The sequence below is a fragment of the Eutrigla gurnardus genome, assembly GCF_963514095.1.
Source record: "Eutrigla gurnardus genome assembly, chromosome: 10".
In the NCBI taxonomy this organism is placed as follows: domain Eukaryota; kingdom Metazoa; phylum Chordata; class Actinopteri; order Perciformes; family Triglidae; genus Eutrigla; species Eutrigla gurnardus.
Window position 1 is genome coordinate 22,284,226 of NC_139924.1, and position 14,651 is coordinate 22,298,876.

A 14,651-nucleotide genomic window follows, 5' to 3' on the forward strand; every position below is an offset into this window, starting at 1 on the left:
CACACACACACACACACACACACACACGACGAAATAAACCACAAACAGACGTTCATCAGTTTGTATTTACTTCTCAAATCTTTAGTATCTGATGTTTTAGTGTGTTGGTATAACTCTACATGGTTTGGTGCGTACAGTAAGTCAGGACTGACAACAGGAGTGCATGTGTGAATCAACAGACAAATTTAGGATTTGGTTTGAATAAAGCTTGTACACAGACAGGAAAGGGGGGGGGGGGGGGGGGGCAGCCGGCGTCAGCCAAGGACTCTGGTGAGGAGGAGGTATTTCTCTTATAATCCCATACAAATCTGCTGTATTGCTATTCCAACAAGGCACAAGGACAAGGTTGCGTCAACAAAACAACACCAGAGGCTTTTTCTTCTCCCCTGACAAAAAAAATGTTTACATCGTCAAACACAAACTGTATACAGATCTCCCTCCTGAAACGACATCACATTCACAACCGACACAATCATTTGATATCAAATCATACAACACAGGATCACTAGAAATCAACAGGGTCTTTGGCTAGTATGCTTTAAGTGCAGTGGGCGTGTTTCGCCCGCCTCGCCACCCAGAGCCATGCAGGGAAAAGGTTACGTCACTGAGCGAGAACAAACAAACAAACAAACAAACAAACAAACAAACTTGGAAACATTTTGGAGCTCCTCTCAAAAGTTTTCAATGACACAACCTTTTCAGGATCAGTCTTTGGTCAAAGTTAAGACAGGCGAACTGTCCTTTAGGAGGCCATTCATCTGTACTGGTGTGAGATCTGTTATCAGGATGCCTAAATAGTTTACTGTCGTCATGATTATATAAAGGTTTTAAGCCTAGCGTGAACATCTAGATGCAATTTCAGTGTTTCTACTTGAAAAAGGGCAACGTTCTGGCAAGAACTCTGGATGATTATATGTTCTGGCCCTAAAGGACCAGTTCAACATTTCTGGGAAACGCACTCATGTGCTTTTTTTGTTGTTGCCAGAAGAAGATTAATACGACTCTCATATCTGTATGTTAAAAATGAAGCCAGATGGCAGTTAGCTTAGCTTAGCATAAAGACTGGAAATGTTTGTCGGCTGATTTTTTGTTTTGTTTTTTTGGACAGAGCCAAGCCTGCAGTCTCCTTGCTCGTAATTTGCAGCTGTTAGCAGCTGTTACACCAAGAGTTCAACGACCTGGCTTCATTTCAGTTGTACATTTTGGTCTAAATGCTGTTTCAAACACACAGAATTGTAAAAATGTAGAAGGATATAGCATATTAAAAACAAAAAAACAAACATGTAGTCATCAGACCAGTTCAGCTGAAGCCCCAGATCTCTGAGACAGACGACAGGCAGGTGAGGGAGGGAGGAGAGGAGGGAGGAGAGGCGAAGCAGAGAGGAGAACGGAGGAAACGAAGCCAACGAAGGAGAGAGACGCTGGGCAGGTTATGAAGATGTCCAGGCGGCTGCTGCTGAACAAAACACGGGTTTCTATCTACACTTAACTCGACTCGTCCTCACATTGAGCGTCATGGTTTCCACACGTGGATTTACAACTCAACTCACCACGGACGCATTAGTCAAAGAGAAAAGGCACAAGCGTCGAGGTAAATAACTGCTGCGTCCCTTCATCTTTCTTTTCACTTTTCTCTTGCCTTCTCACGTACTTTTACACTGCGTGCCGTTTATTTATTTTTTTCCAAAACGCTGCACAAATGGATTTGTGGAATATATTCAGTAGTACATCCGACTATTTATTGTTTGAGTGAGTCTGACACTTTACCAGCCTTTGATTGCTCTCCCTCAGCCCTGAAGCTCTCAACAGCTACCCAACAGCCTAGTTCCACACACCTTCATGCTTCAACAGGCAGAGTTAGAAGAGTCGTGTCAGCGGGACGATCAGGCCTGGAAGTTGAGTGGAAAACAGCAAGCAGGGCGGAGAAAAAAAGAGGCAACAGGCGACAACTAGCCCTGATTTTCATCAACAATCCCCTTCTTCTCATTGCTGTCTCTCATTCGGACTCTTCCCTTATTGGTTTCTTGGTCATGTTCCCAAATAAAGCACAATAAACACACAGGGTGCAAGAAAAATGCACCACAAATATTTGTTATTCCTTGGCCTCATATATAAAATCAGCATATTCAAACAGCAACAGTATTAATCCCCAAAAATATAATATATAAACATAAATATATCAATTAGTTTTGCTGGATTTGTTTTTTTTGTGTTTTTTTTTTGTTTGTTTTCTTTTATTTTAATTGGAAGCTCATGCCACCCGTGGAGTGACAGTTGGCGTCTGATTGGCTTAGGCAGAGCGGGGTCTGCGGTCATGTGATTGGAGGATGGTGGAGGTCAGGAGTACGTAGGTCCTGGTGTATGTGTGGGGTCAGGATGGCCATCATCTGGAGTTCAGTCTGGGAGCCGTCTGGAAGACATGCAACAGGCACAATATTTTCTACCAAAATGACAACAGTTTTGGGTTATTTCACAAGAGATTTCTGCATTTTTTTTATTGTCTCGACTCAGTGGCGTTCAGTTGGGAAACAGTGATGTCACATATTTGTGTGCAACAATCAGGATGTAGGTATTTACATTCCAGCTTTCCTGTTAGAGATTTAGCACTCACCACAGACAGGTGTCCGTTCTTAGCCTTGGCCACCAGTAGTTCGGACCCGGGTGTGAAGTCTATGATGCCCTCTTTCCCCTGACCCACTGTAAACGTTATGCTGGAGGAGGAACACACGGATGGTTACACTTCCTGCTTTTCACCACCAGGAGAGGCTTTAGTGTGCAGCAGTAGAGGTTCATGTTTTTAGGACAGCTGGTGTCATTACGCCTCTCACCTGCCCTGGTTGATGTTGATGTTGTTTATCTTGTCGGAGCAGATCGCGATCTTGGTCAAGGTCTCAATCACATGGTCGCTCTGCAGGACCACGTCCCCCTGAGAAGAAACCATCCAACACAGACGGTGAAAAAACTCACAGTCACACACAGCCACATGAGATCTGGTTCAGTGATGTTGCGACCTCGGCTTCACCTTCTGTTTGTTGTCATCACTGGGCACGTGCAGAACAAACAAGCCGTCACTGAGAGAGCTGACTGAGATGCCTGCAGGGGACGGACAGACTCCATCAATTCAATTGGAAAGCCCAACGGTTTGCTTGCGAATCCATAATCAAAAGTGCAAGCATTTGCATTAAAACACATTTATTTAATGCATAGTGGAAAGTTTTGCACTCAAATCTATGAGCGGATCATAAAAACACAGAAGTAACTCCGTAACATCCAACACAAACAACCTCCCAGCGAATGAGGACTGACTGTTGATGTCTGACCTTTCAGAGCGGCATAGTCGATGCGCTGCTTGAGTTTGGCCTCCTCCACGATGACGGCACTGTTGGCAGTGAGCAGCAGCTGGCGGGGCCGGGCCTTGTAGCCCTTCCTGTCGTACTTGGTGACAGGCACCGCGTACTGGGAACAGAAATACGGCGGTCAGAACACCCGAATACACTCTCAAACTCCCGTCTCGCTTTGTGACGATGCTCGACCAACCTTCATCTTCTCGCTGCCCAGAGCCTGCACCACCTTGGGGTTGATGTCCTCGCCGTCTGAACAAGAGGAGACATGCCGATGACATCTTTTACACAGTGCACATTATGGAAAGCCTGCATCGCATAGGAAACGTGTCTTACTGAGTCTCGTGTGGACAAAGAGCTTGGGCACGCTCTGTGGGTAGTTGTCTTTCTTGTCCTTGAAGAGCTCGCTGGCGATCATCTTCTGCTCCATCTAGTCACATAGATTTGACAACGGTGAGGAAAAGGAGGGAAGCAGCAAACGAGAGAGCCGACAGTCGGGTTCCAAAGAGCACATGGTCTTGTTGGCTGCTGATGATGCTCACCTGGTGTTTCCACTCGGGGCTGATCTTCTTGCAGTAGCTCCACACCATGTTCTGCATGCACAGCTTACGCAGATGCTCTGACGCCTAAAGACAGAGAAATAATGCGTTTTACAGTCAAATCCAAAATTGGCCCTCTATTTTTTGACCGTCCTCACAGAAGAATGCAATGGATGTTTTTTGTTGTTGTGCGTAAATGTGTGTACGGGTGGCGGTTGTCTCACCTCGGTGAGAGCGGCTGGAGGCGTCGGCCAGCTCTTGTCCAGGACGTTCTTGGGCAGATTCCTGCGCAGGTTCATGAGGAAGGAGTAGCGCACGTAATCCAGGAAATACTCGTTCTCTGGACAGCGCTCTCTGTGGCGGTAGATGAAGCCCTTGATGAACCTGAGGGAGGGACGAGGAGACATGTTATGGCCGTTTAAAAACAAAGAAAACACACGTTGGCTTTGGGATTTAGGGTGAGTTCATCACACAGTGATGGTCTGTACCTGCGGATAGTATCAGCAGCCTGTCGCCTGCGCTTGGCTCTCCTCCTGGCCAGAATCCCTCTCCACCACGCCTGGATGGCAATAGCTGCAGAGTCACAAACAAATACATTTCAGCACGCAGAGAAATGGTTGTTAAACAAACTCTAAGATGACATGAGCAGGAGAGGAGCTAAATGATCCCGGTGGAGAAGCAAGTCAGTTGTTTCCTTACCTGAGATTCTGAGTTTTTGGTACTTGGACTTTTGGCTGTAGCCTCTCCATCCTGCCTGCAGCTTGGTGGCTGTGGTATAAAATAATGAATACTAAATGGTTGAAATCTGTGGCGATAATGAAAATATTCTCCACAATTAATTAGCTGTGTCAGAGGCTCTCACCAATACTGTGTTTCCTTATCTCCAGTGCTTCCTCTGTGGCAAACAAGGTCTTTGGGAAACGGATGAAGATTTTGGATCTAAAAGATTGAGTTCAACGTTAGACATATTTTAAAACAAAAACATAAAACAGAATAAGTGTTTATGTTCTAAACGACTTCTTAAAGTTCCTATGAGGAATTTTAGTTTTTGTTGGTGTTGGCGGTCCCTGTGGATAAAGGCGGGAGGGTTTCCAAGCACCAGACTCTTTTTAGGAAACCTCCGACGGTCTGCACCTCACAGTCCTGGTTCTAGTTCTCCCATGCCCCCATTCCCTCCAGTGGGCCCGGCAACAGGGCCTGGGCCTCCGGCAGCATGGTGTCAGTGTTGGCTGACCGGTGGAGCAGCAAGATCTGCAAGAGCCGCTGTCTCCATTGCTCTCCACCTCCCACTGGAGCTCCGGCTGTGAAGCCGGATCCGGGTCTGTCTGTGGTGGACCGGTTGTTGCCGGAGGCCCCGCTGAAGTCTGACCTTGAGGAGTTTTGGTGAACCTGTATGATTTCGTCTGATTCACCAGAGTGTCAGAACCGGTTGCCCCGATGACCAGCATTAACAATATGGAAATAGGCATTCTTCTTACTGACGGTCTTGTTTACTGACGTAGGTCTTATAGAGAGACCAGCACTAGATCCAGACTGTTGAAACCAGTGAAGAGTTCCTCACAGTAACTTTAAGCCTGTACTACATGATCTGAGACGTTATGTGTTGCTGACCTGCCCAGTTTGTACTCCTCCGGCTTGTATCCCAGGTGTTTGACCAGTATGGCCACTCCTTCAGACAGTTTGCCCTGCCAGTTGGGCCACGTGTCTGGACAAAGGGACTTATACCTAAACAGACAGAAAAACAAGTCAACACTAGAATACTGGTTCAGGAACTAAGCTTAAAGCTTCGCTGCACCACCTGAGGATCAGCATCTCGTAAGCTAATATCTTTAAAAAGTATAGTTTAGGAATAATAAAGCTGACACGCTTATTCAAAGCAGTGAATGTGCTGGTACGGGTGTGACATCACAGGACTGATCCTGAAACAGTCCCCTCATGTAAAGACAGGAAATAACCTGCTGCACCTGGACAACAGGTTAATAAAGTCAAAGGAATATTTCACCCATCCTCTCAAAAATCTGTATAAACTTGTTTAATCGGGTATTCATAGGTGATGAGTTGAAGTATTTGTGTGGGGTAAACTACCAAACCACTGAATTATCTGAAGAACAACTCTATGCTTCACTTCCTGTTGCTGTTGTGTCTTTTTGTGTACAGCTGGGATGTCCACACTGCACTGTATGACTGTAATTGACGGGAGTGTTTGTGTACAAGAACACATGAAGGGTACATATACTCGATTATACTAAAACTGTCAGACTGATGGGAAGAAGGTTTAAGACTCTGATCAGCTTCATCCATAATGAGTGTAAAACAGTGTTTCCATGTGATGTGTGCACCTTACTGTTAAAAAAAAAAAAAAAAGAGTATCTGATCACCTCTGTAGGAAGACCTCATAGCGCCGCCTGTAAGCGAAGCCAGCCCTCCTCACCCTCAGGTTCTCCATCAGGCCCAGATACTTGACCTGGTGGCGGATCAGCACCTCGTCAAATCGACCTGGGGCGGGAGGAGAGGGGAGACGGGGGGGAGAGGGAGTTGGACAAGATGAACCAGAGCAAACCAGTAAATGCTAAACAACAGAAGTAGGAGTGAGACAGGACAGAGAAACAGTGTGACACCAACAAAAGGCAGACTGTGAAGGGAAACAAAGGCCGGCCCGATGTACTGACGACCACACGGAGAGTTTCAAGCAGCTGAGAACAAACTGTTGTGGTTGGAATTAGTGAAAGCACAAGATTAACATGATGTTTCTGGAAAATATTCGCTCGTTGAAGCCGCTAAGCTGCTTGAACCGTGTGTTTACGAGAACTGTTACATAAAACCCACATCAAACCCTGGAAAACTATCAACGCACGCAATCAAATTATGTCAATAATCGTTGCTATAGTCATTTCACGGCATGCAAAAACTCAAACGTTTGATTCAAAGGGTATTTTTAGGGTTTGTAAATCCAGATCAAGAATGTTCAATAGCCTATTCAAACAGTTGCATGCCACCAAAAGTCAAGATGAAAAGTTCAAACTTGAACATCTGGGGTGATGAAGGATGATCAATCATCCTGAATGGAACCAGTCTCTCCTCTCTGATATTAGGTCATGTTTTCAACGTCTTTAATGTACGTGAAATACGTGTCTTTTAAGTTACATTCCACCGATTCACCTCACGACTTCATGTGAAATATTTGATCAAGATTTGACATTGTTTTTTTTGTCACTTGAACTTGAAATTATTTTCTGAAACTTGACAAACTTCAGCTTTTCAAAGTAAAACACTTTAATTCCACAACAGTGATATTCCACTTAAAGCATTCAGCAATGATTGCATTTCACAATAAGGTATTCAGTTGCTTAAACAAGTCAAATGATGAGAGCTATTTCTTTTTTTTTTACTTGAACGTTTGTGTTAGACTTGACAGATTGGACTGTGTGTATGAGATTGTACAAAATGTAGACCTGAACTATTGGAAGGGTTGAACAATGGGTTCTTATCACTCCAACTGAACCACCTCTTCTACTTTTACTGACTACATTCATGTCAGCCCATACACTTTTCTTCTGTGATGGTGTATCAGGGCCATTGTAGGTATAAAAAATAATCAACCTCATCACATCACAGATGCACGTTCTCACTTATTCAGAAAAAAACAACATTCGGATATGTTCCTTTTTCCCCTAAATATAACCAGCTCCCCCGGTCCCCTTGGGTCATTTTTTTTGTTTTACCTAGAATACGCTGTAGTCTTTTTTTCATAATGAAACAGGGGAAAATTCAGATAAGTTCTGATAAATCATTTGTTGACAAATGCTACGGGATTTTAAATACTTTGATAATCACGTTTAAAAAGACGTGTACTTATTGATATAGTTGGTGATGTAATGCACACACAAGTACAAGTGTTTCAGCACTACAGCTCAATATGTGAACGGCTACTCGTTACGATCTTGAACTACAGCGAGCAAGAAGACCTGAAGTTCATACCTGCTTGCTTGGAGTCATTGGGCTTGATGCAGCGGACGTACGACGGCTCCTTCGACATGAGGATCTCCATGAGTTTCGCCAGACTGGCCTTGAACTGGGTGGCTGCCTGGAGGGGCAGACACAAACAGATAGACAACGGAGGTAAGCCGGTGAGGAAGGGATGACGAGATTGGAGGTGAGAGGACGGGAGAGGAAGTAAGTGGAGGTCGACGCTGGAGAGGAGGAGAGCGAATGCGCGCTAATCTTATCCCACAGGCAGAGATGACGACCCGGGAAGAGCTACGCAAGCAGAGGGGAGGCTGGTGTGACAGGCTGAACACTGGGCCCAGTGTGGAGGACTGACACTCTTACTTGCCAGCCAGTGACAGTACCCTGTTCAAGTGTGTGTGTGTGTGTGTGTGTGTGTGTGTGTGTGAAGGGCACAGAAGTGTCAGGGCATTCCTCAGTGAGAGGGAGGCTGCAGAGAATCCCCATCAGACCGCCCACTCCACAGCGGAGAGGGGAAACACACCGCTGTCTGTTTGGCTGTGGGAAAGTATGTTGGGATGCATGAGAGTACGATTGTAAGAGTGTGGAAAACATCGGGACACAAACAGGGAACGCACACACACAAACAAACGGCGAGGCGTCTCACCGTTTCTGGACGTTTCTTGTCACTCAGCTCCTCCCTGTCGAAACACTGGGTCAGGATCTTGTTCTCTGACATGCACATGACCTGCAAACACACGGGACAGAGCAGCCGTAATCAAACGTTTACTTAACGTTTAATACTCCAAATGCATCATCTGCCTTTCCTCCTTCATGGTAAACTCAAGTCTCACCTCTTTTAAGTTCCTAAAGAGCAGGTCGTTGTTCTTGTCCAGGAATCCTGAGAGAAAGAAGATGGAATTTGATTTTTAATACGTGTAGAGACTCACACACTTCCACTGAGTGTCTGCTGAAAAAAGGCCATTGTTGAATGTATTGATTTCATTTTTTCCACCATGAGTGTTTGCTCATCTGCTCCTCTTTAAGTCGATGTTGCTTCATCTGCTTGTTTGCAGTTAGAAATAGAACAGTGACATCTCAATATGAACAGTGTTTACAGCAACACGGACACACACACACACACACACACACACACACACACACACACACACACACACACACACATACCGTTGACATTGTAGTTGACCTCTCCAGCGTAATGCAACAGTCTGAATTCGTCACGGCCCATCACCTTCCGGGTCTTTGCATCAGCCAGCTTGTGACTGCAGACACACACACACAGGGCATGGATCAGTCAATGGACTCGACAAATATTCAATAATTCACAGTCAGCAGCGAGACCAGTATTTGTGGCACTGCAGTCGTTACATAAGACAAGAACAGGAATCAAACTCACGTGACAAAGTGTGCGTGTCCCCCCACGGTGTCCTCCAGCTTCTCTAGGAAGGTGAGATCGCTGGCGTCTCCGGGTCTCAGACACTCCTCATCCTGTGATTAGGAGGACAAAAACAACAGCAATCACACATTGTCTTACGAGAGCACAAAAACAACCCAGGACTAGGTCCCCGGATCGACTTGATCGTAAGTTACAGTGTGTGAATCAGTGCTAAGCTCAAAACATTAGCACCTCTAAAGCTCACTTATCATCGACAACCTGGGATTTTTTGGGAGGGTGGCTACGTGTCGGACCCCTTTTTGGCCTGGGAGCAGTGATTTCCTTCACTTGCAAAGCAGCTGGATTGTCATGATATCACACGAAAATCCATCTCGTCAGGTTTCAAGTAGCGTGTTTGTGTCTGGACAGTTGTACTGGCAGCTAGGGGGCGGGGTTTAGGTGTGTGTGTAACAAACCATCTCGTGGTTCGGGTTTGTGATTTCCAGGATTTGCTGGCAGGATGTCCTAACATGTTTTATGATGCAACCACATTAAGTTCTTCACAGCGCGTCCCCTCACCAGGATGGAGATGATGCCTTTGAACTTCTCCTCCACCAGGTCACAGATGATCTTGTTGTTGAAGTACTGCACCGGCTCCCACTGCAAAGACACAAGCAGGGATCATGAGAATATAAAGCCCATCACAGGCCAGTCATTGGCCATGCCTGGCATAACGGACAGAATGAAAGCTGTTTATCTCACTGTCTGGACAACTTCTGGAAAATACAATATCTCAGTCTAAACCTGACACAATTACAACTCCTCGAAGCTGTTTAATGGTCGTAAAGTCGATCATCTGCAGAATCCAAGGAATCCTGGCACGCAGACATGCTGCTCACCCACATGTATGTGGACACACACACACACACACACACACACACACACACACACACACACACACACACACACACACACACACACACACACACACACACGCACACACACACATGCACACAGGGCCCCGCATGCCGAGTGCAGCATGGTTGGGTTGTGTTTGCACTAACAAACACATCATTTCCACAGAGATGACAGAACGCGGCCCACGCTCCCGATGGTCAGATGATAATGGGTTCTTTGAGAGGTGACTCCCAAGTTTCTCCCACAACCTGCTCTCTGACCAGTGCATTTAAATCCAACCAAACACAAGAGGCCCTTGTTCCAGACAAGCAAAACAAAGCAAGAGAGGAGGAACAGGAAAAGAGGGATCTTGAATAAGATACCATCTTTCAATGCAGAGAGCTCTTTCTGACATGTCATTTCCTTAAGAGGTATCATTGAAGACTGTGAATAAATAAAATAAACCATAACTCCAACAATAACAGAGTTATTTTCTATCTGGGGGGGGCAGCATCTTCTAAAAATATATGCACTTACTGTAAATCACTTTAAGTAAAAGCATCAGTGAAACAGCAGAGTGGTAAATTCAATTACCAATTTCACACTGAAAAACACAACTGCAACCACAATCACATTAGGCGCTCTTTGCCGAGCCTGACCCTCGGCTGAGGGAGGAGAAAAGTGCTGATAATGGAGAAAACTAAATGTCAAAGCAGCATGATTAAGGTGCACGGAGACTAACAGGACCACAGGTAGAAAAGGCAAACCAAAACAAGAGAGCCGGTGGAGGTGGATCAATAGGATCAATTAACTGCTATACAGATACATCTGGAATGAACAACGACGGCGGGAGCGCTGACCGTGATGCCTTCAGCCTCGTACTCCTCCTGCTCCGACTTGAGGGTGAGCTCAATGAAGAGCTGCTGCAGCTTCTCGTTGCAGTAGTTGATGCAGAACTGCTCAAAGCTGCAACACACAACAATGTACGCAATGAAGACGGCTCAGAAGCATCTCATTGGCTATTAGTTTGGTAGTGGCTGACTAATATTACCAACATACAGTGTACAGTATAACCATGACATATACGGATCCCATACCAGTGTTTTCTTGATAAGCCCCTCTGTGACCTAAACACTGCTTTCCTAACTAAATATAACAAATACATGCATAAATATTAATATACTGAATTGTTATTTATTAAAGTTATAGTGTCCACCATCAGATCGGCCCAGTGTCACAGACACCCTGTCTAGCTTATGTGTCAGTAAGTGTGCATCTCTTCAAATTCCAAAGGAAGTCGACCTTGAACAAAGATGTTATTTTTTTAATTAACTGTTGGGGTTACTTTTCAGGTTTAGATTGATATGTACATGTTCAGCAAACCTCATAAAAATAAAAAATAAAAACTACTACAGTTGAGTTTAATGTCAATTCAAAAACGGTGTTCCCTTTTAAAGAGCTAAATTCCGCATTACCAAATCAAATTAATACTATACCTGTTGTGCTGGAAGACCTCAAAGCCATAGATGTCCAGCAGGCCAATGACTGAGTAATTCCTGTAGGAGTCGTCCTGTTAAACAAGCAGAACAACACTAATATATATATATATATATATATATATATACTGATAATATATTTATTTTTTATCCACAACCATCTGGTGGACCCCCAGAAATGATCTTACAACTACCCATGTTCAGAACTACTGCTGTAAATGTCCACGAGGTGGCGCTGTGCTGTAATATAATGAAGAGAAGACATGCTCTCTGCACTCAGTGTTGGATAGTGTCTGGATTTAGTTTGAGAAATCTAGCATGAGTGATAAAAAAGTGTGGTAAAAAAAAAAAGATGAAGTGTGTGTGTGTGTGTGTGTGTGTGTGTGTGTGTGTGTGTGTGTGTGTGTGTGTGTGTACCGTGTTTGTCAAAGAAGCGTTGATCTTGTTAACCAGCCAGGTGAAGGTGCGTCCATACACCGCCTTGGACAAAGCATCGCGAGCTGATGACGCCTGTTCTAGGTTCAGTGGGCTCATCAGCTGATGAAGACACACACACACACACACACACACACACACACACACACACAGACACAGACACACACACACACACACACACACACACACACACACACACACACACACACACACACACACACACACACACACACACACACACACAAAACAAGAGTTACACAGGGACCGTTAGACAATCATTACAATATAATTACAAGGGGCCAGACGAGACATTACGCAGACAGGAAGGCTTTTGTAAACAAATGCTTATCACACACTCGTGCTACAATAAGAGTGTGTATCCGAACCCACCTCCTCTCCCTTGGCAATGATCTTCTTGTGTGTGAGTGCCTCCGTCAGCACCGCGCCATTCACTCCTAACAACTGGAGAAGCACAGCAACATTAGCACCGCGGCACCCACAACAAATAAATGCCCTCGCCGTGTAAACGGACCGACGTCACGCCTCTCTTCATCTCATGGAGGATAACTGAGAAAACTGGGCTTGGAAAGAATGGCGTGTTGTTTCCAAAGCGTGATCCACATTTCTGTTTACATGTTTCAACACTATTTGTAGGATGTACAGATATGTCAATTCTACAGAAAGCATGTGGCTGAGGTTTACCCAAAGTCCTACGAATTTCAAACTCTAGTCCAAGCATGTGTTTATTAAATGTGTTGGATAAAAAATAAGTTATAACAGAATTTAGCTAAAAGTAATCAATAAATGATTAAAATAGTTATGTAAAAGAAGTGCATATTAGGGTGGTCTCTACGGAGGGGTACTTGAGCTCTTCTGACAGGGAAGACTGTCATAAAACTGTGATGGTGCAACCTCTCCAAAAAGTAGTCCCTCTCCTCGCCGAAAGCATGTGTAGGCAGCTTCAGGAATACCTTTGCCTTCAATGCCATTCCTGCGAGGTATTTTGAGATGCTTGATAGATATGGGCCCAACAACAATCCCATCTTCCCCCGGCCTGTTAGGAGTGTTGATGAATCTGCTGGGTGCAGTAACTCACCCTGGCCAGGTACTTGATCTGAGTGTCAGAAGTAATGCAGGCATTGCCTTCTTCGCCGCCGTACTGCACATTTCCCAGGTGGAGCACGCTGGCAATTATGTTCAACAGCTCCTACAGAGAAAACACAGCAAGGGGAGGGGAAATAAAGACAATAAAAAACAACATTAGAAGACAAATGATGGAGGATGGAGAGATGGTAGAGGTGAGAGACTTCAGCACAATATGATTTACAGATCTGAATTACTGACCAAGATGTCTGTGATTTAAGATTAGGTTAAGAATTGAACAGGAAAGGAATGTAGGAATGTTCAAGTATCATAGTAGGACTACACACACACACACACACACACACCCACACACACACACACACAGACACACACGGCCACACCCACGCACTCACTCACTTACTCACACACTCACACTCACACTCACTCTCACACACCCACACACAGACACACACCCACCCACCCACACAGACACACACACTCACACACACACCTGCTCTACACGCTATAAGAAAAATGACATCTAAAAAGGTTCTGGAAGCAAGCCCAGACTCATGAGTATGTAGGGACTCCCACACTGAGCTGAAATAAGTTCTCACCATATAATACTAACCACACACACACACACACACACACACACACACACACACACACACACACACACACACACACACACAGCTAAGTCTGAAACTGCCTCAGCCCCCTCAGGCACATGGAGTAGCTTACAGTTCCTAGTGCAACCTGTGGTGTACGTCTAGCAACACACAGAGCGGGGTTTGTAATGTTTGTTAAGGTTTGTCCGGGGTAAACACCAACGTTGTATTGTTTCTAGCACTTCATAGTATTTTACGTCGTTTTATGAATGACACGTGGGTTGAAGCAGCAGCACATTGTGTGTTTGACCAATCAGAGACTGTCATCCCTGCAAAACCTGCCATGAAAAGTTCCTGTACTTTCAGAAAGTAGGGCTCTGACCCCGGCCTTTTGGGGGTAAAATGGAACCTAATCTAGACCCTGGTCCCTGCGGTCAACGCACAATGATTTCCTTAAAAGGATCCTCGTCTTTGGGGAAAGTTTCTGCAGTCGAAAAGTGGCTAACAGCTTCAGTTCCACATCAGATATCACTGTGTGATGCAAGGTCAAATACGTTTTGCTGCTGCACCCCCCCACACAGCAGTATGTTGCTTTGCACCCGTGCTGGTTCTCCTGTCCGTTTCCCCAACCGCCATCTACTGTAGGTAATACACTGACTATGGATCAGCACCTCAACAACCCCACCTCAAAAAAGTCAAAGCTCTCCCTTTACGGTGACAAAACTAATTGACACAGCTTGGACTTGGACTTACCTCCACCTCGTCCTCGTTGAAGCCTATCACGGTCAAGGCTTTCCTCACAGTCTTCCAATCACTGCGGTCGTTGATGGAGCTCACTTTGGGACAATTACCCTTTGGAAAACACACACACACACAAAACCTGAATAACTGCAAACACGGTATATATA

General features: G+C 45.1%; 1 protein-coding gene across 5 annotated transcripts in view; it reads right to left on the reverse strand.

The window, feature by feature from the left end:
- Nucleotides 1–47: 47 nt before the first annotated feature.
- Nucleotides 48–14,651, reverse strand: part of LOC311019620 (unconventional myosin-Ic-like) — a 46,832-nt gene continuing 32,228 nt past the window's right edge. For all 5 annotated transcript variants that reach the window (XM_084019190.1, XM_084019193.1, XM_084019192.1 and 2 more), the window contains exons 7-32: nucleotides 14,497–14,595; nucleotides 13,146–13,256; nucleotides 12,440–12,511; nucleotides 12,032–12,151; nucleotides 11,615–11,688; nucleotides 10,979–11,084; nucleotides 9,801–9,881; nucleotides 9,243–9,334; nucleotides 9,014–9,108; nucleotides 8,680–8,726; nucleotides 8,493–8,573; nucleotides 7,859–7,964; nucleotides 6,259–6,376; nucleotides 5,492–5,605; nucleotides 4,743–4,819; nucleotides 4,580–4,648; nucleotides 4,369–4,453; nucleotides 4,105–4,264; nucleotides 3,884–3,967; nucleotides 3,678–3,771; nucleotides 3,538–3,593; nucleotides 3,321–3,456; nucleotides 3,023–3,093; nucleotides 2,829–2,926; nucleotides 2,612–2,711; nucleotides 48–2,410 (exon numbers count right to left, since the gene is read on the reverse strand). In XM_084019190.1, coding sequence (XP_083875316.1) covers nucleotides 2,384–2,410; nucleotides 2,612–2,711; nucleotides 2,829–2,926; nucleotides 3,023–3,093; nucleotides 3,321–3,456; nucleotides 3,538–3,593; nucleotides 3,678–3,771; nucleotides 3,884–3,967; nucleotides 4,105–4,264; nucleotides 4,369–4,453; nucleotides 4,580–4,648; nucleotides 4,743–4,819; nucleotides 5,492–5,605; nucleotides 6,259–6,376; nucleotides 7,859–7,964; nucleotides 8,493–8,573; nucleotides 8,680–8,726; nucleotides 9,014–9,108; nucleotides 9,243–9,334; nucleotides 9,801–9,881; nucleotides 10,979–11,084; nucleotides 11,615–11,688; nucleotides 12,032–12,151; nucleotides 12,440–12,511; nucleotides 13,146–13,256; nucleotides 14,497–14,595 — 2,373 coding nt within the window. In that variant the 3' untranslated portion in view covers nucleotides 48–2,383. The remainder of the gene's footprint in view (nucleotides 2,411–2,611; nucleotides 2,712–2,828; nucleotides 2,927–3,022; nucleotides 3,094–3,320; nucleotides 3,457–3,537; nucleotides 3,594–3,677; nucleotides 3,772–3,883; nucleotides 3,968–4,104; nucleotides 4,265–4,368; nucleotides 4,454–4,579; nucleotides 4,649–4,742; nucleotides 4,820–5,491; nucleotides 5,606–6,258; nucleotides 6,377–7,858; nucleotides 7,965–8,492; nucleotides 8,574–8,679; nucleotides 8,727–9,013; nucleotides 9,109–9,242; nucleotides 9,335–9,800; nucleotides 9,882–10,978; nucleotides 11,085–11,614; nucleotides 11,689–12,031; nucleotides 12,152–12,439; nucleotides 12,512–13,145; nucleotides 13,257–14,496; nucleotides 14,596–14,651) is intronic.